Source organism: Spea bombifrons, chromosome 3 (genome assembly GCF_027358695.1).
Source record: "Spea bombifrons isolate aSpeBom1 chromosome 3, aSpeBom1.2.pri, whole genome shotgun sequence".
Classification (NCBI taxonomy): Eukaryota; Metazoa; Chordata; class Amphibia; order Anura; family Pelobatidae; genus Spea; species Spea bombifrons.
In genome coordinates, this window is record NC_071089.1 from 89,263,988 (window position 1) to 89,290,445 (window position 26,458).

At 36.5% G+C, this 26,458-nt stretch overlaps 1 protein-coding gene across 1 annotated transcript in view; it reads right to left on the bottom strand.

Moving 5' to 3' along the window:
* Positions 1 to 26,458, bottom strand: part of FNDC3B (fibronectin type III domain containing 3B) — a 148,678-nt gene that overhangs the window by 1,712 nt on the left and 120,508 nt on the right. The window contains exons 22-25 of the mRNA XM_053460580.1: positions 23,293 to 23,573; positions 13,139 to 13,351; positions 4,617 to 4,783; positions 2,026 to 2,153 (exon numbers count right to left, since the gene is read on the bottom strand). Of these exons, the coding sequence (XP_053316555.1) occupies positions 2,026 to 2,153; positions 4,617 to 4,783; positions 13,139 to 13,351; positions 23,293 to 23,573 (789 nt within the window). The remainder of the gene's footprint in view (positions 1 to 2,025; positions 2,154 to 4,616; positions 4,784 to 13,138; positions 13,352 to 23,292; positions 23,574 to 26,458) is intronic.

Genomic DNA, 26,458 nt, shown 5'->3' on the forward strand with positions numbered 1-26,458 from the left:
ATACCTATCCCATGCATGTTTCCTCACTGTCAGAACTAACTCCCCAACTGTATTAAACATTTAAGAAATGTTTGTTTTGTTCTGCGTTTCTCTGCTCTTCTCATGATCTTGCTTTTCTCCAAAATGAAGGACCTGTCAGTGTACTCTTTTATATAGAGATACTCAATATGTAAGCATTAGTGGCCTCATATGAAAATAAAAAGAATAAACCGCAAGATCGGCCGTTAAAGGGTAAGCAAGTTCACATTTGCAAGTGTTCTCTTATTACAGAACATGCAAATTTAAGCGTAGGATCAGAGAGTTCCAGTGAAGGAAACTATTATCTGCCTCCAAAGCTGCCTTGTGAATGACATCAAATTGTGTTTCTTAGCACCTTTTGCTGGATCATTGCATCTCACAGTCAATTAAGTGATGTCAAAAAATATTTATAAACTGCTGTGAGAGTTGTATATCTTCCCATGTTGTAACATAATAGAAATGTTAATACTACATCTTAATGCATAAATAATCAGCTCTTCCCATTTAAACACAATTTCCACTTTTCCATGTCATGGCAAAGATACGCATTTTGTGACACGTGAAACTAAATTTAGCCAGCAATTTGCTTACTCTGCTGCTCAATTTATCAAAATTGTCATATTTCCCTAATCTGTGTTACTGTTATTACACTTAAATTCAGTTACATAAGGTGATATGGTAGCACTCAAATGGATTGGAGATATAATGTAGTTAAATTAAAATATATAAACACATATATATAGATACAGATATATAAACTGTAATGTTTTCTATTAAGATTATAGTAATAAACCAAGAGAACATCGGAAAAAAATATGAACTGTTGGGTGATATTAAAAGGTACTATGTGAAACATAACAATCTAGAAGATTCAAAGCTATTAATATGCTTTGCCAACATATGGTGTTAGAGTGTGTGTTAGTATACATCTGTGTGTGTATTAGGAGTATGTGTGTCAGCATATGGGTTTGGAGTGCCAAGTGTGAGCATAGGATTATTGGCACCTGTGAGAAGGGAATAGAGGGGAGAGGAGCAGCTGGACAGAGAGTGTGTGTTTATGATGTTAGAGTGTGAGTGTTAGGGTGCATTAGTATGTGTGTTAGTTATGGGTGAAACACTGCACCCAGGTGCCTCTAATCCTAGGCTCATCCCTACACTAATACCGGTTATTCAGGGTTATGTATAGCACAAAAGTGTTAAATGTGATTACTATCCTATTGACACACCGGTTCTATTAGTAATTTCCCTCCCGTAAAAGCCTATTATAAGGAAACTGTGCCTCTATAATTGACAGTGATTAGTGAGCGAGTGTACGCCAGCTGATATTATATGTGCTACAATGTCTTTTGTTTCTTTTCCATTGTATTTACAATGAGGAGGGTTTAATTATTTCATAAAGGCTAGTTCCTATATATATATCATGGTAGAAAAGTGGTATCCATGACAAGAATTATGGAACCATGAATAGTTTTTTGCTATATTGCAACTTAAATGGTGCAGTCTCCAAAAAATAAAAACTGCATTTATTGTTGAATTCTTAAAAATATTTTTGGACCTATAATGTCTACTTGATAAAGGTTTGTGCTGATATAGTGCCTAAAAGCTATTGCAAAAGGCATAGGTGCCAGCCTGGAAAGGCCATTGGGTACATTGCAAAAATGTACACCAGCACAATACATTTCGGTGTACGACTAGTGTGATAACACGCTACAGTACCAAATTCAGTGAAATAAATGTATCGTCCAAAGGTATTAAGGTCCCGGGTCTGATACTTTTACCAGTCTGTCCCTGGAAAAAAACCCTAATAATAAAATTGCAGAGAGAGAGAGAGAGAGAGAGAGATTGTGAAGGACTACCTACACAATTGACAAGCATTTTGTTGGCTAAAATGACTACTTTGTTATGTAAGAGGTTACATTTTATTGTCTCTCCTTTTTTAATTCATGTGTATGTGATATTTCATTTGTGTTTTTTTATATTCTATTACTATCAATTCTAATTTCTTACCTGCTTGTATTCAGACTCTCGTCCAACTTGTATCTGTAAAATATAGCCGATGGGATCTCCTTTCATGGGAAGTACAGACTCCCATGTGATTTCACATGCGCTTCCTTCCAACTGAGTTACCCGAGGAGCTGAAATATTATTAGAAATATTATTTTTAATTATAATAATAAACACAAGATAACTGTATCAATAATTAACTTGCAATGCATTTGAATAGTGCAGAGTGATTTAATTTTTATGTTTGCTTTTTAGTTTATATCGTGTGGTTAGTATGGTAGAGGGGATTAAATAGGTTTAGGGTTAGGTAGGGGATACAAAAAATGAACAATGATATTTTTCACATTTGTACTAGCATTGTATATATACCTTTAAAACCGAATTAATGCATTTTTAATCCCAGTTTTTAAAATTTTATTCATGAAAAATAAGAATATGAATATGGTTAAAAAAAAGTCCTACCCCCCCCCAAAATATTCAAAACATCAAAATTGTGAAATAAAATTGTATCACATTGGGTTGTCTGTAGTATATTAAGAGCTCTAGTTAATTAATGTTTTGTAAAAACATCATATACACTTTAATGCTTGTTTTTTCACAGCTGACTTTTGCTGTTGGGATTGTCGCATAAAGTTGGACTCGGTTTTTCCATGTTAGAATGAATCTTACACTACTACATATTATAATATACTGTACATTCTAAACCATGTTCTTTTTTATCCATTTATATATGCAGTCTTTCTCCAACCTTTTTATACTTTGTTTGTACAATTTTTTCATATATTTGATTATATCTCCGATTGATTCACACAGGATATTAAGTGGCTTCAAAAGGAGTAGGTCAAGATTTATTCATTCATATTTACCATGAATTTATACACCAAATAATGCATTTCATCTGAGTTATTATATCAGAAACTATAACCACTCTTTTCATGTTTTATTAGTGATAGACTGGGTGAGCAGTGTCTCAGTAAAGTGTGGAAATAGTTGGAAAAGTCATTACGATTATGCTTTTTTTAATCTAAAGGCATCTTACATCGCATCCTAAAACAACAATCCCTTTTCCTTTCTTCCTAAACAATGTAGAAAAATATATATGAGCACAGTATAATTATATATATACTGAGAACTGAACCCACAACTTAAGTAGCTTCACTTTTTGCTCCGGGAAATAATCAGAGTTTCAACTGTCTATATTAATGATTCAACTGGCCAATGGGTTCTGCATTACCTAATTGGGCAATTGTTTGGACTTCATTATCATCGACATAAAAGAATCAGCTCAGTGTGGTGTTTGAGCAGGAAAACAAATCACATGACTGACAGCAATGGTAGCTTCCAGGTTTGGAGCTTCTCTCCCTCTTCCCTCTACATCAATCTTTTTTATATGGAAACATATAGTATGTGACAGTAGATAAGAACCATTTTGCCTATTTTGTTTGCCCATCCCCCCTCCCCTGGTTTCAAGGTGAAACCCTTATTGAGTCCTTGATCTCATTAAAATTCAGGATAGGTACGTGCCTAACCCATGCATGTTTAAATTTTACTTACTGTGTTAACCTCAACAACTTCTGCAAAGCCGTTCTACATATCTACCATCCTCGTAGGAAAGTAAAGTGTACTTACATTGCATCTATGCATCTTACTCTCTAGTTGTAGATTATGATATCTTGTTCTAACGTTCCTCCTTGTTTGAAATAAACACTCCTACACATGTATCAAAATTACTATCTATCATCTATAGCCTGATGGCTCCTCAACTTTCTCCCTTTAACACTAAAATCCACATACATTGCTTTTTCTCTTTCCCCTATATAATCATCTCTCCCGAATTTCTCCGGGTCTCACGTTGATCCTTTTCTGCCTTTCCTAATGCCTTATGTATTATCTCCCCCACACCATAATCTATGATAATTTTGTTTTATGCTACCCGCCTCTCTCTGGTATTATAATCTAATGGTGTACAAAGAGCAAGGTTAAAAAAAAATACATACACACACAGAATGCAAGCAGGAAAGCGCAAGAGAAAATACTGTTTCTTGGAAGTCAGTTATGTTAATAAGGAGAGATGGCTAAACCACTCATTAAAAAGAATTACCAACATAATAGTAGAGACAAATGTAAATGCGGATTTCTAATAACATCTCTACAACATGCAAAAAAAAAAAATAGGCATGAATTTAAAATGTGTTAATTAAAGGTCCTCAAAGGGGGGACTGGAGGGTTATAGCTTTGTCTAAATTGAAACTATCTTTTGCTAATGGTACAAGAAATAAATTACAAGGTAACAAAAGAAAGTCATGATTTGTGTCGAAGCAGAAATGGTGACATGCTGTATATAAGTGTGTGTACATGGCAAAGCTCTACAGCATACTATGGCGTGTACATTGGGCCATAGTGTAAATGGGACATTTTGGGAGATCACAGCTCTCCTTGTAACCTGCCCATTGTGAAGCGGCACACCATGGGGCCTGATTGCCTAAGATACCCCTGGACCTGCCATTCTAGACATATGTCTACTCAACCTAGGCTACACGGTGTGTGTTCAATCTGTAACTTAATATGACTAGAACTGTCAATGCTTATTTTACCTTTGATAGTTGGAGGAACAGATTTGGTTGTGCTGAATGTATAGATATCCGAATATGGTCCTTCACCTGCGTCACTGACCGCCTGTATTCGGAAGCTATAATATGTGCATTCCGTCAGCCTATGTACCTTATAGGTGTGGCTTGGTCCACGATAGATAGGAAGAAACCTACAAAAAAAGAAAAATTCATATATATATTAAAATATGATAAAATAGCCAACAGAGAATCACATAAAAATAATGCTCTTAAAATAAAAACTGGCATGTTTTGTTGTATTGCCTAGATATATATTAGGTTAAATTAGATGTAGGTCTTTAAAGTTCACCCTTTTCAAGTGTCTATATTTGCTGAGGCAGAAAAAGAATAAATACAATATACCGCATGAATAATAAATAAAACATACAAACAAATACATAAATACTAATGTCATCCTAACTTAATATCAAGGGGCAGAAATGTTTGCTGACTCCAAAAGCAATTCAAAGAAGGCAGCTTAAAGGGCATATGATAGGGGCATGACCTTAAATTTTCATGTAGTCTGTTTTGCAAATACATGAGGGATTCTGCAGAATTTGCCCAAATTCATCTCCCTCCTTGTGACGTACTCCCCTCCAGTCAGGTCTGGCACTGGTTCCAATGAATACTGTATGCAGTTTAGACCCCAGTAAGCATGTGCAAGGTCTTCCCATTGGTTTCATTGGAAGTACTTTACAGGCGCTTATTGAAAGCTCAAGCTGCCAACCAATGGTAAGAAATTTTGGATCATGAGGCTGCAAACTGTGTCAGGTAAGTGTTTTATTTTTAATATTTGTCTTTGTTTTGGGAGAATTCATATTTAAGTACTCACAGAGCATTAAACTGTCTCTTTAATAACATTTCTTGTGTTCCATCTGAAACTACTAAAACAGCTTAATTCTGTAGTGAATGTCAAATTTAGCTTCCTATTAAGACAAAAATGCTATCCTATTTCTTAAAATAAATTTCTTTTCCACCGTCCGCATGTAAAGTTATGCTCTTTTTACCAGTTTGAATACTCTGTACTTGAGTCTCATAGCCACATCGTCACTGAGGCACCTTTAGGCCAGAGCAAACAAGCTCCCCATATTTATTCTGTTTATAATGTCTATCAAAAGTGTACATTCAATGAAATAGACCTCATCAAGGACGTAGAGACCCAATATTATGTCCTGATTGTGCACACTTATCTTACCCACTCTTCCTTCTGCAGAGAAAAACATTCTGAGTTTATTATCAAGCATACTATCTTTCCACTTTCAAAAACTGGTATACTGTATCCAATGCTACCAAAAGACAACTTTGCGGTACCCCAAAAGGGTAACTCTCCTTATTCTTTTAACAAGTTTTCTATCCAATTACAAAACTTTTCCCCAATCTTTCAGTTTTCATTCATACAGTGCCCCCCCCCATGGCACAGTATGGAAAAATCTAATCAGACTGCATTCACAGTGTCACCCTGGCCAATGTGAATCTTACTTATTCCTAAAATTAGTTTAAATAGTAATCAACTTGACATGGTCTCTCACTTCCAAGAACCTTGGAGAATCCTACTAATGATACTTATCTTGTTGATCTAGAAGCCCAATTAATATGGATATATAAATTCAACCCAACCTACTGTGTGCAAAGCAAAAAGATGTCATTGATTAAAAACAATATTAATAATATAATTGATAATTGTATTTTGGGGTGGAAAAAGAAGCCAATGTCGTTTTGCAGCATTGTATTAGAATAGATCAACAAAACTGGAAGACCTAATAGAATGATAATAATTCAAACAAAGATAACCATATTAAACATTTGTTTAGAAAATTCCTTTACGAGTATGTGATTGAATTCGGGCATTTGTGTCTATGCAAGATTAGAAATACACAAGAGGAATGAGCTTTTGTAAACTTTTGGATTTCTAAAACAAAAGAGAAAAGTAAAAGCATATTAATCACAAACTGTACCAACCTTTCAAAGCAGTAAGATACAAAAAGATTACTACAGCAGCTTGCTACATTAACCCTAGAAGAACTTACCGGTTTTTGGCTTCATTTAATGTTATTGCTTTCATCCACTGTAAGTTTTGGACACATTCTTCACAGTGGGTGATTAGTTATATAAAATGACAACATCTGTCATCATCTGCACACTTGCCTTTTGACTTGCCAGAAGACACCGTGGCCAAAGACAAACAGTGCTGCTTAGTAGTAACCAATGAACGAAATGGTTATGCTCCAATACTCATGTCGCTGCTAGTAGGTACTTACACAAAGAGGGTAAAAAGATGAGGTGGCAATCAAATTAATTAAATGAACAGAACAAGCACATGGCCTGGACTAAGAACTGGACACACTTTTACTTTTTCTGTGTCCTTTCTCGCTTCTCACTCTGACTATAAGTCTTCTTGAAGGCATATATGGCATTCCTTTATTAAAAAGGTTTATCTTGTTTAAGTATATTTTTGGTTTTATGATTTTTCCGACGGGGAATGTTCTGTAATACTGACCTTTGGGTAATGGGCCATGGTAGGATCTGTACCGAAAAGCAGCTAGAGTTATAGAGCTTGACTTTTACTGGGGTTGTGGCGCATGGTTGACAATTATAGAAAAATCTACTTAACCCTTTAAGAGTGAGAAGGATTGGCAGCATTTTACCTCGGCACTAAATAACATCACTTTTAATTATGTCCTGCACATGAAGCTATTTTACATTTGTCTCCAGATAATTATTTATGTATTCAAAATGTGTATTTATTTATTACTATTAAATTACTATTAAATTTATGTATTACTATGATTTATTATATTAATCGATTAGTGACAGTCGGTAATGATAAAACAGATCACACTAGGAGACACAAACAAACATTTGTCATGAACACTGCAAATAAGTGTTTTGCTGGATACAGTTGAATGTAATTCCCAAAGACCCCTCCGTAAAATAAACATGAAAGCAGTGGACATGCAGTGAAAAATTAGGCACTTTAGAAATCTAAACTTGGATGTCCTAAGAAGGCTCTGGAGTTATGTTCTGTTCCTCGCCAGCAGAACGTTTAGCATAAAAGCCGATTAGAGGCGTAAGCATTAATGTTACTTTAGAGTTTACACCCACCTCTTGTCTTCCCATGACAAAGAAAGCAACACAACTCCACTTACATCACTCTCAACATTAACCCTTTGAAAAATCTGATATTTCCGAAGAAAGCTCTACGTTCTAAAGAGGCAGCCATGTGATATAGAATACATGTGTCCAGCATGCAGGAGCGTTCAACTAAATCTCAAGTACATCGTTTTAAATAGTCTGCTTTTTAACACAGCCCAATTTTAAGATAACAGTGTCATCCTGATGAATAACAATATTCATCAGTCACCACTGTGTTTAATGAGGATTATACAATGCTTGTGCCACATACCACCCTCAATGGAAAGAGCTGGGCACAATGGGCTGGTCAGACAAATTAATACCATTAAATATGCTCCTTTCCAGCTTGCAGTAGCGTCCAAACAGACTCCAGCATTACGTCCTCTGCTTTTTAATATAATCCAGTTTCAAGATAATGGTGACACCTTGTTGAATAACAGCATCTATCACTAGGTTCTTTGTGTATTGTTGGTTCAAAGGCTGATATGGAAAGACATAACTGAGCCATAAGAGCAGAACACAAGAAGGTGGTTTTGGATTTGTAGGGTTTTAACACTGAAATGGATTATTGTTCCAAAGACAGACCCATCCTATACTTTTGAGTTTTTATGTTACAAGTACAGTTCACAATTAAGAAGACAATCTTTGTCAAGACCATACGAACAGAATATCAGTTACTAATTCATGCCCCAATGTGTTGGAGTAATGAGCACCTGTGAACAAAGCACAGCCAACATATCCTGCAGGACTACTTTCCCTGCCAAATGGCTTTTTAAAATGCTTACACATTCACTAGTCCAGAAAATAAGTTAAAAAAAAGTCACAATTCATGTTTATATGTGATTGTGTTGCTCCTGGACCCTTGGTCACCACTATTGTTGTTTCCTTATACACAGCTATGGTTGATACTTTTATTGTGCCATGAGATTCTCTGTATTTCTTTGTTTTTTTTTTACATATATATATATATATATTACTAAACTGCATTGGGTACTCCCCTGCTGTGTACATGAAAGTTAAGTATAAAACACCTTTGGTGAGATTAAGGTGCACTCTGGTAGCGCACCCTACCGTTCTGTTTACTCCCAACATATCAGTTGCCTTAAGTGGCGTAGTTAGAGCCGGCTATGGACAGGGTTTATACATTTCTGTAATTTCCATGGTTAAGTTATAAACACTACTGCTGTTTCTGTAAACATTATTGTGTTTTTTTCAACATGTAGAGCTGTAATACACTCATAGCCACCAAATATTCTGAGTTCCTAGAAACAAGGAAGTCAAAGGGACATGCTTACACCGCTAAAGGAAGATTTTACTGGGGCATTCACACCTATACATACCACCAACACTGCTGCATCATCTGAATCCTCAAGCACATTCAATGATTGTTTCACAGAGCATGAAACAAACAGCCACACGCAATATATTATGTAAATCTATACATCATAACAAAATATATTATATGTGATTATACAATATCTTTCTCGGTGTGTGTTTTAGAAACAGACATAAAAATTCAAAAAGAAATGTATGTTGACCTAATAGTAGTTGATACTTATTTTCTGGCTTGCTCTCATATTTATACGCTTACAAATTCAGATTTTATTAAAAAGCCCAGGAAAATGCATGTCACATTATTTATGACAAATGCATGGTACATTTTTTTTTGTTCCGGAGTATAATTTATTCCACACCTGGAGCCCCTAATATGTAAAAAAGTTAATATACACACACACACACATATATATATATGTATGTGTATATATATATATATATATATATATATAGGTATATATATATATATATATATATATAGGTATATATATATATATATATATAGGTATATATATATATATATATAGGTATATATATATATATATATATATATATATAGGTATATATATATATATATATAGGTATATATATATATATATAGGTATATATATATATATATATATATCTATATCTATATATCTATATATATATATATATATATCTATATATATATATATATATATCTATATATCTATATATATATATATATATAGATATATAGATATATATATATCTATATATATATATCTATCTATATATATATATATATAGATATATAGATATATATATATATATATATATATATATATATATAGATATATATACATACATACATACATACATACACACACACACACATTAATTAGCCCCTGCAATGCACATCAGAAGCTAGAGTTTCCAACATTTACAGAAACTGTGCAGAAAAAAACAAGATTAGTTGAAATCCAATTTCAGCTTGGACTATGTACACACAATTCTGCTGTTACACAGACCCGAGTGATGTATGAATCAGTATAATTCTATTCGTAATATAGCATTTCATAGAACTCCACATCTCCTCACCATCCATTAGTAACCAAAAATTATATGTTCTGATTCTAAAAGGTCATGTGGGTCTTCAGAATCAGTTTGTTCTACAAATGAAAAGACAGTTAATTAGACTAGAAACTGGGCCCTAGCTTTCAGTAATATTGCTACGTATTACATCAATTAGGGCAATGATATGGCAGTGACGAAACAAAGTTAGTGTACTTAAATATATTATTCAATCTAATTGGCACACAAATCAAATTGAAAGACTTGTGCAACAGAAACATATATATATTTATATATAGATGGGCTGACTGTCAAATGGTAGAATACATACAAATGGTAGAATACAGGGGAACCACAGTGAGACAAGTTTCAAACCAGTCCCATAGTCCCCACATTGGTCCCGAGCGGCTTAGCATTTAGAAATGATGAGGCATGTCAGATTATACCCCTTTACTCTCAGAAATAGGTGGCTGATGCCCCAGGCCCGAAAGTGTTTATATACAGACCCATAGTTGCTCATTTATATACATTAATAGTAATGGTGATCAATGAGTTACTCCAGGTATGGGTGGGTGATAGACTAGCTTCTGAAAGAAAATATGAGAAATATGGTGGCTTGACAAGTGCACACAAACCAACCTTATGAAAACATAAAAGGTATAATATGAGGACCTACCTACACTTATATGTTTAATTCTCTAACATTTCTCTGCAGCATACCTGTATGTAATTATGAAACAATAGCACATGGAAAATTGATCTTATGACATAAACGGGATCTATTCAATGACTTCAGATCCACTGCAACGAAGATGTCCCAAGTTAAGTTAAAATGGCTTAAGGTGAACTCACGGGAAACCTACTGGACATGGGTTGTATTTTGTAATAAACAAAAATGGAAATGGAAACTGGTAAGTTTAGCCTGCAAACTGGGCTGCTGGTCTAAAGCACTGGTTTATGAATATATCAAGATTCTGAGTCTTTGAGAAATATATTAAGATGGTAACATTGGCTATAAATGGTAATGTTTATTTGAAGTGATAAAATAACAATTTATCACTAACATTTACAATATATTGCATATGAGAAACAAGTCAGAGGGCTGTTGAACGAATATTTGCCGATATTTATTCAAGCAGTTCCACAAGGCATCTTCCAAGTAATAATAAGTACTATATTGGTAGCTCGTCAACTACTTAGACTTTAACAAATTATCTGGATTGCGCAGCAGCATCTGAGAAGAGCTAATGACAAACTCATGCTGCAGACCACTGAACAGTAATTACATAATATGGTCATTTGGGCTCTTTCAGCTCATACTATCAACACTACTAAGAACTATCTGGGATGGAGATATCTACCTATCAATAAAACTAAAGTGAGCACTCAGAACAAATTTCTTTTAATTTGTGAGTTTATCTGCATGATGGAGTAACATGCACAACCAGCAAATCTATTTCTGGTTGGGCAACATTAAGTAATTAAGACTAAAATGGTAAATAATAAAGATTTGCTAAGATGGGGCAAAAAAAACCAAAACAGCTTTACTCGTGTATATATATATATAACTTTGTTATGATTATTTATTACAGTAAAATTATCGTTTAGTTCTGCACAAATACATTTATAGTTAACTGGTCACAGCTAGATATCATATTCCAGCTCTAATTGTCAAGCTTTGTGTTGAAGCGTCACAAGGAGGTAGCAATAGGAACCCTGAATACAGAGCTGGAATAAGACTGAAACCAATTGGAGCAGAGTCACTAGACAAGGCGAGTCATGAACCAGGAATCAAGACATCAGTAAACAAACCAGAAAACTGGAGAAAAGTCACTGGACAAGCCAGGCCTAGAACCAAGAGGCAGAAGCGAGATGAGTCTCCACAGAGTCACACAAAGGGTAACACCAGCCAAGGGCAAGGCAGAAATGAAGAAGAGACGCTTAAGTACCTTGCTTCAGGGCTCAAATGAGGTCACTAGGAGGCGGGGATAGGGTAAATGGTTGCTGTGACATCTTTTGTGCGTACATCATCTCTGAGGTCACGCGATGACTTGCGAATAAGGCCAGGATGCAACCTAGCCACAAGCCGTTTCCATGTGTCTCTTCTTAGACAATTCGTGTGGAATTATTTAACCAAGATTGTTTCATTGTTTAAATTGTTTAACCAATTGTTTCACCTTGTCCTGGACCAGTAAGGACAGTGACAGGAGATGAATTTGAAATTCAGAGTATTGTGTACTCCCGTTTCCATAGGAATTCATTCCAGTGCCCGGTCCATTGGGCTGGCAAAAGTCCTGAGGATCCTTCCTGGGCTTCAGCATCCAGTGTCCAGGCTCATGGTTTTATCCCCACCTACCACTCTTGATTCCCTACACGGCTGAGAGGTCCTCTTTTCTGCCTCTTTGTTCATCGTCGAGGAGGGGGTACTGTAAGCAATTACCTTTGTCAACAGCCAAAACAAAAAACTGGAGCAAAGTCACCGGACAAGCCCGGTCTGGAACCAAGATGCAGAAGCCTCTTAACCAAATCAGGAGGAAGGAACAAAATCACTGGGCTAGCGGGGTCAAAACACCAAGAGTCCCCGACTGGAGCAGGACAATCACACAAAGGGTAGCACAACCAAGGGCAAGGCAAAACTGAAAAGAAGACGCTTAAATACCTACCTTCCAGGTTCAACTGAGGTCACCAGGAGGCGGGGATAGGGTAAATGGTTGCTGTGATGTAATTTGCATGCCTCGTGATCACTTACTGTGAGTAAGGCTTGGATGCAGACTAGCCCTGAGCGGGAGCTGCAGTTCGTCTCAGGACATTCCTGCTGCAACCAAGGTAAGTGCTTATAGCAAGTGACAGAGATGTTTGAGAAGCAGAGAACAGTAGTGTTTGCCAGATGCTACTTTTTAAAGTGCCCCCTATGTCTTGGCTGACAATCCCGTACACCTCTGTAATACTTTGTTTTAAAAAACATAAATATACTTTTAACATGTAAAAAAAAAACATATCTCTACCTTTTGTTTTTGTCTTCGATTTGAAGGATGAACATGAGATCGTCTGAAGCTTGGGATTTTGTGCTAGCTTCGCCCCATTTTAATTTCAAGCTCTGAGGTCCAGCAGCTGCACACTCTAACCGTGGAGGCAATGGTGGTAACGGACTAGTTTTTACATTGATTAAATGACTGAAAGGTCCAGCTCCTATTTCATTCACCGCCTGGATTCGGATTCTAAAGAAAAAAATAAATAAAAACATGGTATGAAGACTCATGTACAAATCGTATATATATATATATATATATATATATCCATATATATATATATATATATATATATATATATATATATATATATATAACAAAAATAACAAGCACCCCAGGTCATCTAAATCTGCAGAGTTTTTCAATACTGGCTGTAAGGGCTGTTTTTAAATAAAAAAAGGGTCTGCTACCCAGAGCCACAGAAAAGGAGGCCCATATCAGCTGGTCCTTGTGTCTAACTGAGATGGAAGAAAGAGAGAACGCGTTGAGGATTGAGATGAAAGAAATGGAGAAAGGGTGTTGAGAACTGGAGCTGGGGTGCCCTACGACATGCAGGTACCCACACACAAGGCTTCCCAGAGGACAAGGGATGGCCCTGGACGTAAAGAAATAGAAAAGAAAATGTCTCATAATACAAGCCTTGCTCCATCTGCAATATCTAAGTGAATTATAAAGCAATATAAACCATGTTACAGTCCTAGGACAGTAAAGATATAAACAATATTACAATTTTAATTTTTAACGTCAAACATCTATCTTTTAACACGAGGAAAAATACAATGAATTTACACACATTAGCATCTCAAAAGTAATATTTAATTATTCTTCTAGAATAATATTCGTTCTCTGTGCCAGATGGATGTATGCCACACACAGCTCTGGCACATACAGGATTAATGGTAAGTTGTGTCGTCCTTTTATCTGATGATACTGAAAATACATATTTTGTTCTTCAGACAATAACTTGTTTTGACAGCGGTTAGGAGGCAAAACAAAACTGAAGCATGAACAGACTACAAATGACACAGTCACACAGCAAATTTAATAGTTATCCTGCTGCCTTCCAGAGTGTTGTCATTTACACTAAAAAACAAGTTTTGGCTTTTAGTAACTCTTTGTAGTAATGCAAGTGAAAAACAGGCATATGTGTCTGCCCCATATCCTTACAACCGAGAAATGCAAAACACCTGAACATGGAGAGAAGGAGGATGAAAATCATTCAAATCAGGGCTGTCTTAACAGGGCAAAAGGGGCAGTTAGTCATTCCTGGGACAAAGCCACTGCCCCTTGAGCCTGTAACAACATCTGCGGCCAGGGTGGGGTGGTCCACAATTGTCTACAAAGATCCATCCCAACCACCCGGGGAGACAAGGATGCAGCAGGGTCACACTGTAAAAGCAAACCTGCTCACATAGGGTGCGAGTGCCAAAAAGAAGGTAAGCGATGATGGAGAGAGGGAGTATTTATGAATGGTTGTATGTGTGTTAGTGAGAATGAGAGTGCATGTATAAGAGTGTTTGTGTGTTTTCATGTATGTGTAAATGTTTGTATGCGAGCATGTATATGCAAGGCTTCCAGTGTGAACATTTGTGTGTAAGGCTTTATGTGTGAGCACAAATATGTAAATGTATATGAGCATGAGTGTGTCAGTATGTGTGAGCATGAATACGTGTGTGTGAGTATGAATGTGTATGTGTGAGCATGAGTGTCTGTTAGCATGAATGTGTATGTGTTTGTATGTAAGCATGCATGTGTACTTGTGTGTGAGCATGTATGTGTAAGCATTAGTGTGTGAGCATGAATGTGTATGTGTGTGCGAGGGAATGTGCGTTAGCATGAATGTGTATTGAGTAGGATTACGTGTACATTAGTGTAAGTTTGTGTTAGCATGCAAGTGTAAGTTTCTGTATGTGTGTATGCATATATTGTATGTGTGCCAGTGCATATTTGGGAGGGGGAGAGGCAGATGGGCTTTACTTGCTTCTCGGGCCAGAAGGTGCCAGCCCTTCCCTGTCTGCAACTATGCCAAAGGCACTGGCTGGGAAGAAAAGCATTCGGGGGGGGTCATGACAGGGGAGTCCAGCACAGGGCACCTGAACACCTAAGGTCAGCCCTGATGTAGCATGTAAGTTTCTGGCCTTTCACCAGACCCACATCATTTATTTACTATGCCATCGACACAGTATTATGCTCCTAAAAAATCAAATAGCACTAAATGTTATGACACAGCAGTAACATCTTAGAAACACCACCATGAACAGGACCACTACCTACATAAGGTTGGGAGCTAGTGCTTGCCTTCCACTAAGCCACAAGAATATGGCTAATATTGCCCTCTAACACATTGGCCACCATACCCTTCCAGCTGTTGCTTAAAAGGCATAAACAGGGAAAAGGAGGCTAGATGTGTATCAATAGCTTACCAAGGTGAGGGGGTAGCACAGCTTAAAAAACCTAAATCAATAGTTGTGCTACTTAAATAATTTTAAAGTTGTGGCTTTTCATTGTGAATTGTTCACTTATTTTTAGTACTTTATTTTCAATAAATAATAATTTATTTTGGATTACTACTTTCACTCTGTTTCATAACCTAAAGGTAGACAACAGGATTTTCTCATTTAACAAAAAATTTTTTTTATGTTTAAACCTAGACTTACACTTTTTTCAAACTGCTGAGGCTTGTATACACTAAGTTCAGTCATAATTCAATTCCATGATTTGCAATTCATTCTTCCAGTTATGTTCCCACTCTGTCTTCTAAACATTAAGCTGCATGAGACCAGTAGTGTTCAAATCCAGCAAACTTCTGAACTCAAGAAAATGCCACTAAAACATTAAAAATAATGTTCCTGACCTAGCAAAATAAACATGACTAAGATGATTCTATTTTAGTCTTAACAGTGTTCCTAAAACACATAAAAATTGCAAAAAGTGAATTAATCATGTGGAATGACATGAGAATGAATTGATAGGATCATTCCCAGATGATCAACCCATTTGGTGACCCTACAGTAGGGTATTAAACTAGATGGGTGCCAGATTCCAAAACATACTGCCAATCCACCTTTTTCACCATCTAAGTAACTCCAATAATAAGAAAAGGTTTGACAAAAAATACACGTGGGTCTGGAAATTAGTTAAAGGTCCAGTACAGCCCTCTTTTCCTTTAAAATGCACATTTTACATTGACCCCAGTGCACTATACAATATGCAAATTGGGGCATATATTCTTACTCAGAAGATGGAACTTCTATCTCATTTGACTCCCCCGCTTCTACTGAGAGCAGGAATCGTACATGTGTACACTTCTTGCACATGCACAGTGGCACTTCTAGTCAAGGGGAGATGACCTTTATAAAATATCTTAGGGCTACCTATTTTCAAAAATGTTCACAATATTAGTGGCACATTGGCCAATTGCTCCCATGTTCTCTGGATACAAAATCAGAGAATTCAAAATCAGAAGAGGCCAGTTATGTGTTGTTTTATGTAACAGACAGAGCAGGAGAAATATGTATTGGGCCCCAAGATTTCTGATGGCGGCCTGCATGTTGGAATTTTTGGAGTCAAAGAATATTCAGGTCATTTCCCACAAGTCATATACATTTAATTATTTGATATTATTTTATGTAAGCAATCACGAAAATAACCCAAATGTCTACCCCTTCTAAGCATTGTCATGATATTTAGCTTTTCAGCTGGTGTCATTAATAAGTATGAGCCTAGAAGCCACTACAAGGGCAGCATGTAACCTACATAAGGGGAGAATTCTAAGAACAGAAGAAACATAAAATTGCTCAATGTAGGAGTAAAAGGGAGAGATACGTTGACGTAAAATAGTAAACCCAAAAGCTTCTTGGCACATTACTGGCACCTTTTGTTTATTTGCTCCATAATACAATCATACATAAGTGGGAACCAACTCAACATGGGCGAAAAGACACATGTGCACGGAGTCCCTGGCATTTTATGCTAAACACTACTTATTATTACACTTATTATTAATTGGTTGAAAAACATTAGCACAGCTCAATTTGTATATAAAGTACGGTAATTGGTTCCAATGCTTGTTTACACAAAAGAGTGCAAGTAGAAAAAAAAAATAATGTCCATTACGTTACTCAGAGATATTCTTTAGAATGTATCTGTCACTGCATAAATAAACCAAAGGCATTCTATCATGTCTGCCGCAGTGGAACATGGACTTGAGATCAGATTTTAAGGTTTAAGATTATTTTAGACTAATTATAAACCAATGCTGTAATGCAAAAGTGACATACCAACTCCTTTGGTTACTTTTGTACTTCAACAAATATTTAACAAGGCAAAAGTCAGATATTAATAAAAACACTGTTGTTTCTCTTGAATCCATCTTAGTCAAATTTGTTCTACTTTCCTTCCTAAGGTGACGCAAGCCTTTGGACACCCTCCCAGCCCAGGCATAAACATGGTTTGTGAGGAAAAGGTGTGGAGGAGATGAATTGAAGACCAGTACAAAAAGACATCACAGAAATTGAATAGACATTATAATAATGCCATATTCTTGTCCAGTCCCAATCATTTGTTCAAAAGGCAAAGCTGACTCAAGCACAGGCTTATTTTAGGAGCTCATGACAGCTATCCCTTGGGTCCCCTCAAAAGAAGCCACAATGGAGTGGAGGTTTATGTATCTGCTGACACAGACCTCTTCAAACACTTTCGTCCTGTACCCTCCTGCTGTTGGAGAGTGCGGGATATAATGTTATACGTCAGCAACCAGCAACCAACTTATTCAGGCCTTATTGTGCATGGGACACAGATGATCAAAAGGACAACCTAAACCTAGTAACTCAGCCCTGGTGTCATCTACCCTGGTGATCAACGCTAAGCTTAATGATTTGTGGACTATTTATTTATTTATGGTATATTTGACAGTCATCCTAACAGACAATCCAGTTAAAATGACCTTGCCAAGGGCTGTGACATTTTATGAATGTTCTCATTAGGAATAAACCAAATGAAGCAATTCTGGAAAGGAACAAGACACTTGTAATTGGGAAACCAATCACCGAACGTGTTATTCACATAATATCCAAAGAACATATTGTTTTTTTCTCCACTTAACAGTTTACTGAAAATAAAGTACTTGTCGCTCACAGCAGTTATGTAAGAAAATAGGTCCAGCTGTACAACTTCAAAGAAACAAGCATATAATTTTTTCTACATATCATTATATTAATGTTAACAAATTACTATTTCTAGTAATGCTGTAATAAAGTTTATTAAATAATACCAATTCATGACCTGGAACATAATTTGTCATGTTCTCAGCTTAATTAAAATGGCCTTCGCACACTATTCCATATTATAGTAATATACCGTATTTGCGTATTTCCTGATTATAAGACGACCCCCCCCCCAAAATCTGAATATTAATTTAGGAAAAAAAGAAAAAGCCTGAATATAAGAGGACCCTATAAGAAAAAAGTTTTACCAGTAAATGTTAATTCATGTTAACTATGTAAACTATTTTTTTTTTAATAAAAGCTATGATTGAGGAAAATATTTTTTTTGTTTTTATTTTCTTTTATTTCCAACCTGCCCACCAGTTATGCCCCCAGGCTTGCCACTCTGCCTCCAGAAATGCCTTATACCCCTATATGCCACTCTGGAATTTAGGGGGTTAAAAGGCATATTATTGGGCAGTGTGGCATATAGGGAGGTATAAGGTATTTCAGGAGGCAAAGTGGTGTATAGAGGGTTATAAGGCATTTCTGGAGGCAGAGTGGTATAAAGGGGGTTAAAAGGCATATACAGAAAATACCTTATGCCCCCCATTTAACCCCCCCCAACTTACCAGTGCTTCTGACCTCCTGGTGTGTAGTCGGGGCAGCGGGTAGATATCTACGCGAATCGCGTAGGCAACTTCCGCTGCAGCCGGGAGGAGGTTCCGTTAGCAGTGCAGGGAACTCTCTTCTCAGACAGCCGGGGAAGGTCTGCGCGATGGACGCCTTGTTTTAACCAAGAGTGTGCTGTGGAGTGGAGTAAACCTGGTAGGGTATATATGTTCTTTATTACCTCCATCACCCATCCCCTGTTAATGGGGACAGAGGGAGTGATATATTTAAAATCTTTATGGGAGGCATGGACCCCCAGCCATAGAAAATATTAGTATTCCTGTTAACCATACAGGACAGTAGCACAGGCCAATATAAGATATAGTAATACTGGTGGACTGCTTTACAAAATTATGACTATGAGATTTTCAACGCTTACGTCAATTTGTCCCGAAATAGGAGGAGGTGAGTTAGATCTGCCTGGATTTATTAATGAAGAATTGTTTTCAAAGATGTATGACACATAGGAAAGAATATGAGTAAACTAGAAAATAATCAGACCTTCTGATTAAAGGATAGTACAGATTGTAAAAGTGGAAAGAACACTAAAGTACTGGTAAGTTTGGATTGTGGATGGCATGGCAGGCTACTTGAAAGACAGTCTACCAGCCGACAATAAAGCATCAGCATTCAGCAGCATTATATTTGTATATAGAAGTGATCAGTCCAATACTGACCTATCCATGGGGAGATAGTTTTTAAAAACACATTCTTTGTATCTCTATGAAAACATAGTGAATAGCATAAATGGTCAAAAGAACACTAGTAATCTTATAAAACTCCATGTAACTCTTTCCAAAGACATCTCTATAGTTTGTTGATGGTGGGTCTTGAAGGAGCTGGCTGATGAATCTCTCATTTAGTCATCAACCCCTTTTCATATGCCACCTAATAAATGTGAACCCAGGGTTAATAATGTCAAGTAGGATTTCCTGGTAGGAATTCAACTCATAATGCAATGGTCACGTTTTATGGTACAAAGTTAGACCAACAGAGCTTACAAACCATTCACATGGTTGTGTGGTATAGAAAAACCCTGTACTCATCAAAACACAACTGTAAACAACTGAAACGACATAGAATGTCCATTCTGCTTTCCCTGAATGAATACAGCAGGTGTGGCATTATCTATGAATGACAAATATCCTGCCATACCATATTGCTTAATTCAGACAATCTAATTTCCAGTGCTAGGGAAACATACATCAGTTATCATTTTAGTAGACATTCACTTTATCAAGCTGATTGTGATCTTCTGTGTTGACTCGTGATCACTGCAGCAATTTCTATGCGTATAGCAAAGCTCTAGGTTTTCATTCGTCTTGGAGACAACCAGACTCCTAGGCTCAAGCTGTGTAATTCAATATGGTCCCTTATTAAAAATTAAATTGGGAGGCTAAAAAATGTATAATAAGACATACTGTACAATAGCTCTGTTATAATGTTGCTCCCTCAAGCTGTGTGTATGAAGCAAGGAAACCAAGGTCTATATCAATATCTTTGATGAGGCTGAAAACAACTGTGTTTATGCCGTTTGTCCTCTGCCTCCCACAACCTTAATTTGTAAATAAAGCTAGTAAGCACATTCAACTGCCAGACAGCTTTGATCACTGCGTCAGGCCAATGTTACCAGATGTGTGTAGCACGATTGGGCAACACAATTCTAATTAAATATAATATTATAATTACATATGCATAGTAACTTGGGTGCGATCATGCCATTTAATTCTTGAATTAGTCGCATAATAAAAATTTTGTTAAATGTGTAAATTTCTCCTTTTTTATTATCAAAATGACTTTTGATGAGAAGCTGGAGTGGCTGTTCCAACCATGGCTTATAATATATACTGCTCTGCAGATTATAAATGCGCTATAAAAATAAATAGCTTCACCCATGGAGAATGTTCTTTTATTCAAAATACAGTCCATTATGTCAGTAAGTTCATCTCCTGTGTATGGAACACAAGCTTGTATTTTACTTGTACACAACTCACTTAGGTGTAGGTATGAGGAGAAATGTCAGTAATACCCTACAAACACACGGTTAATTTAAATTCTTCTATTCATTAAAAAAACAGCAAAAAAATAATAAAATAAAACCGTATGCAGTTACAATGCTGGACAATGTTTTAAAATTAGGTTTAGTGGTATTTTTTTGTTCTTAACACTGGAAAAGTACATATATATCCCCACAGAGTTCTTGATGAACTGTCCTTGTGAGGTTAACATGTGCCTAGCATGATTAGGCAGGAGAACACAGATTTGGGTAAACTGAGCAGTAATAAATAAGCCCTGTTTATGAAGCATGCCTCACATCTAAGAACTAAAAGCTTTCTCCTTGAGAAATCGCAATTCTCATAGCACATGTACCCATTATCATCAGAGGCAGCCGATGGAAAAGATGTGTTTTTAATGCCTTCTTTGCAATCTAATCAGTAGCCCAACACAATAACTTTTCTGACTAATCAGTCAATGGAACAAAAAGATTTCGGATAAGGAAGTCGGTTTGAGCACTTGCTCGGAGCGTACAGGTTTGAAATTACTTGTTCACACCTCACCATCAGATGGGTGAAATGTGGTCTTCCTACTTTACGTGACCTGCATTCAATGAGGGTGATGTGGCTTGTAGTATAACAACAACTGACTCATGGCTTACGAAGGTACTTGAGAACTCTACTGAAGTAATATTTTCAGTAACAGACTCTCTGAACTTAACCAGCAAACAGGGGAGCGCTGGCACCTTTTGGCCATGGGGCAAGTACAGCTAAGTGCCCCTCAGCCCCTATTCCTGCTTTACCCCCACAATGTCATATAGTTACACCTACACCAGCTTCATGTGTTTTATGTTTCCATGAATGGTTCTTATATACCGTTAAGTTCTATGTATGTTTCTAGAAATATGTTAGTTACTGCTGTGTAGTATGTTGGTTGCATTAACCTATGTAGCTGATCAACTCCCTTCTGTGAAATCAGTAAATGTCCTAGAAAACGCCAATGTGGGAACCCTAATCTTAACACAGACAGAAACTACAATACAGTGCAGTAAGTGACAATTGAAATCCGGATAGACATGTGTCCTAGTAATAATCTGCATGGATGTTACAAGACTTTCCAGATTCATTCAATTCATAGGAGTATTCTACACGCATATGCTTGCACCATCTATTTTCCATGCAGGAGATATGTTCGGATGAATACATACATCTCCAGTCAGGTAAAATAAGTCATTTTTTTATTTTATTTTTTTAACTTTAAACATTTTTTAATATGCTCTTTTTATGAAGCTCCATGGGATCCTGAAGTGCCACTTTAAGGATCTGCTAAAGTAGCTGCTGATCCTTTTACTTTTATCACTTTTCCTTATTGAGTGTGGAAGCTACATGTAGTGATTTTGAAACACATATGTGATGTTTTCCATGTGTGTAATAATTAAACTCTTTCCTTATATAACATTGTTAAGTATGCTTAAATCCCAACTGATTCATGTATACACGCGGTGTGTTCACGGAGTTCGATGTTTTTGCTTCTTGTTGTCTAAGGAATAGGCAATCTCCTGCCTGTGCAAACCAAAATATATTCATTTTCTCTCTATGAGTAATGTCCACTAAATTTTCCTCAAGCAGATGTCATGAAAATGACAGTGGGTGCTCTATTAAGAAATGATGAATATTTCAGAAGGCAAAGCAGGGTTCTGAATAATAAATATTGCAAAATTAATAGCATTTTTAAGACAATGGCCTTTACCTCCAATGCTAAACTTCTCTTTATTGCTACATATATATAGATGTATTTAGATGTTCATGCTATATTATTATTATTTACTGTTTCATATAGCGCCATCAAATTCCGTAGTGTTGTACAATGGGTATGTATGTATATATATATATATATATATATATATATATATATATATATATATATATATATATATATATATATATATATTAAAATATCTATATCTAGGTAAATGCATATAACGATATATATATAAATATATATATAAATGTACATATATATATTTATATCAAATATAGATTTTTCTTTTCTCAAAGCACGGCATATTATTACTTATTTGTGGATCAATATATTTAAATATTTAGGTCAATATACTGAAAGAAGTTCTTTGAAACATACAAAGATGTAAAGATTCTTCACAATAAATAATTTGCACATCTAGTCTTTATTGTTCGGATGCTGCACCATAATTTCTAGGATTTATCTATCAAAAAAGATATGAAATGAACAATTACATACTGATAGCACGCTTCTGGTTGCAGATCCTCAATGACGTAACTTGTTATGTTCCCAACCGAGATGCTGATATTTCCCAGGTCAATGTTGTAAGAAATAATGTCTGATCCATTGTTGCATGGTTCTTCCCAGCACAGCAAGAGGCGCACTGAGGTTAGGATTGTGCAGTTTTCTAAATGTGCATCATCCATCACGTAAAGGTTAGATACTGCATCAGGTGCAGATGCTGGTGTTCTGCAGCTCACAATATCACTGAAAGGTCCAACTCCAGACAAATTTACCGCCTGCAAAGAAAAGAAAGATAAAGGTAAACACCCCAATACAATCTACAAATCACGAATACTACTCCCAACTACCACCAAAAACAAAAAAAATATGTTGTAGCAGAATAAGGATTGGTTGGAAATGAAGGTTTATATAACCATAGTAAGATTTGGGCACCTCTACAAAATGGAGATAATGCAAATCCTTACTGTACTATACTGTACTTTTTTGTAAATCCAGTCTTGGGTGTAATATATCGTATTTCCTCGATTATAAGCCGAGGTTTTTTTTCAGAGCTTAATAATCGAGGTCGTCTTCTAATCACACCTAAAATGCAGGGGACCTGGATCCTCCTGTCTGGTAACCTCATCTGGTGCCGGCACTTACACCGGGCGTCTATCACCAAGCGCTGGCGAAAGTGCCGGCAGCAGCGGAGGTTGTCTACGCGCATACCTTCCCCGGGCTGGCAGAGAGGGAATTCTCTTCTCTGCCAGCCGGCGAACATCCGCTCGACCTTCCGGTGCTCATAGAAGTTCCGGCGGAACACCCGCTGCCCCCACCAGACACCAGGGATTCTGAAGCACTGGTAAGTCGGGGGGGGGGGCAGTATTGTATGGGTGGCATAAGGCTTTTCTGGAGGCATATCAGGGAGGGAGAGTGGCATATAGGAGGGTATAAGGCATATCAGGGAGGCAGAGTGGACAAGCCTGGGGGCAGATGTGCATAACATAAATAAAAACAAAAAAATATATTTTTCTCAATCACAGCTTTTATTAAATATGAAAAAATAGATTACATGAATTAATATTTACTAGTAAAACTTTTTTCTTATAGGGTCATCTTATATTCAGGCTTTTTCTTTTTTTCCTAAATTAATATTCCGATTTTGGGGGGTCGTCTTATAATCAAGCAAATACGATACTATACTTTCTAGGTTATACAAATGGGTCAAACCAGTTTTAAGAGCTGCATAGCTTCTTCCATGTTTAAATGTGTTATCCATTAGGAAATTCTAAAGCTCACATTTGAAAAATAAAGCAGCGAGGCATAAAGCAAATTAAGAAGGTAAGTGTCTAAGAATGTTACTAAACCACTAGCACAACAACTTTATACTAAATATTTACCGTATGTCCATTGCTGTTTAGCTAGCAATCATTTTACATATTAAATCTGGGCATTTTACAAAACAGCCTAATTTAAAATGGAATTATGTCCATCCTCTCCATATTTCTTTGCTAAAATGAAACCATTCTGCTACTGAGTTGATTACGAGGCTTTGGCCTATATAAAAGGCAACATACATTAAAAGGATACATTTTCTTTGTTAAAGAACAACAGTGTTAACAAGATTCTTAAATGACTTAAATAGGAAAGGTATAAATATATCCCATATTGCAAGGATTCGTTATTTAAAGTACTAGTCTGCAATGCCATTTAATCAGCACCCCCATTAAAATTGTGGAATTACAGCTGTAAGTGTCAATGCCATTCTTATATGTGCAGAGTTGCTTTCTGCAAACCTGTATTCCACTTGAGCAAAACAGCAATTTCTTACTAAATATTTATTTATATGTATTTTGCATGATATTATGAACTGCGATATTTTTTCATTGACAACATATAATTTACAACATACACATCTGCGGGTTGTGAATATTGCAGAACGCAAGAATAGTCCATAAAACACGATAATGCTGGGTTGTATTTTCTACATGTGTACTGCTGTATTGTTCATAATAGCTTGTAACTACTTATATGACAGGAGATGTGCATTCAAGGAATAAATGGCCTGTGATGACTGGTGGCAGTGGTAGTCCCCTAAGGCATTTTCTGGGGATCAGAGAAGCAAGCTAAATTTACTTCACTGATCACCATCTCTCTGTAAAGTGAGGAGGGTTTGACTGGGAACTGAGAATGCTGCTAAATTACATGCATAGGGTATATATGCCCTCAGTGGCCCTTTTGTCACATTAGCAATTACCCCCCTACATCTCTGCCGTCTTATCCAAACCCATCCTAACCTCCCTCTTTGTTCCTCGTATAAACTGCGTCTCTTCTGCCATCATTACCTCTTCTCACTCCTGTATCTAGGATTTCACAACTGCTGTACCCCTTCTCTGAAATTCCCTTCCCCGTTTGTCTTAAAAAAACACCTTTTTCAAGAAGCATACAACCGTTATTCATAACACCGAGCCAGCATCCTAATCATGGCATCTAAATGATTAACAACCTTTACAGATCAACATGACCCTATCAACTCATCCCCATCCAAGCAGTCCTCTCCTACTGCTTCACTTCCCCATCAACCACCGACTTGATTGAAAATTGCAAGAGCAGGACCCACTTCTCCTTTTGTACCAGTTTACTATTGTGTGGTTTTAAACTATTCCACTGATTGTAACAGCACTACGGAATCTGCTGGGGCTATAAAATAAATGTAATGTAATAAACAGGGATTTTTTTAGAATATGAGACTTGATTGAGTTAGCCTTTATTTCTAGAATGAACCCAGCATTTTAGAAAAAGCAGATAAGAAGACATCCTGGCACAGAATTTTAGAACTCTGTAACAGAATAAGTAACTGAACATCTGTAACCAAAGCTTGGTCCTGTTTGGCATCCTGGTATTTTCTCCTGGAACATATTCCAGTCACTGAACAGGAAATGGACAAATTCTCAAATGGGAACAAGCTAATGTTGCTTTACGGAGTAGAACTTTACGGATTTAGAATAAATCACATCGTCTTTGAAGAAATCCTGCAGCATAAAACCCTGGCATCCCTCAAAACTACTGAAAGACACTGAACAGCTTGCAGGCGGGGAAGTCTCTGGCAGCCTAAAAGTAAATAAGCCTTAAGCAGAAGTCATCCCTACTATTGGAGGTGCAAGTCTGTATATATCCAACC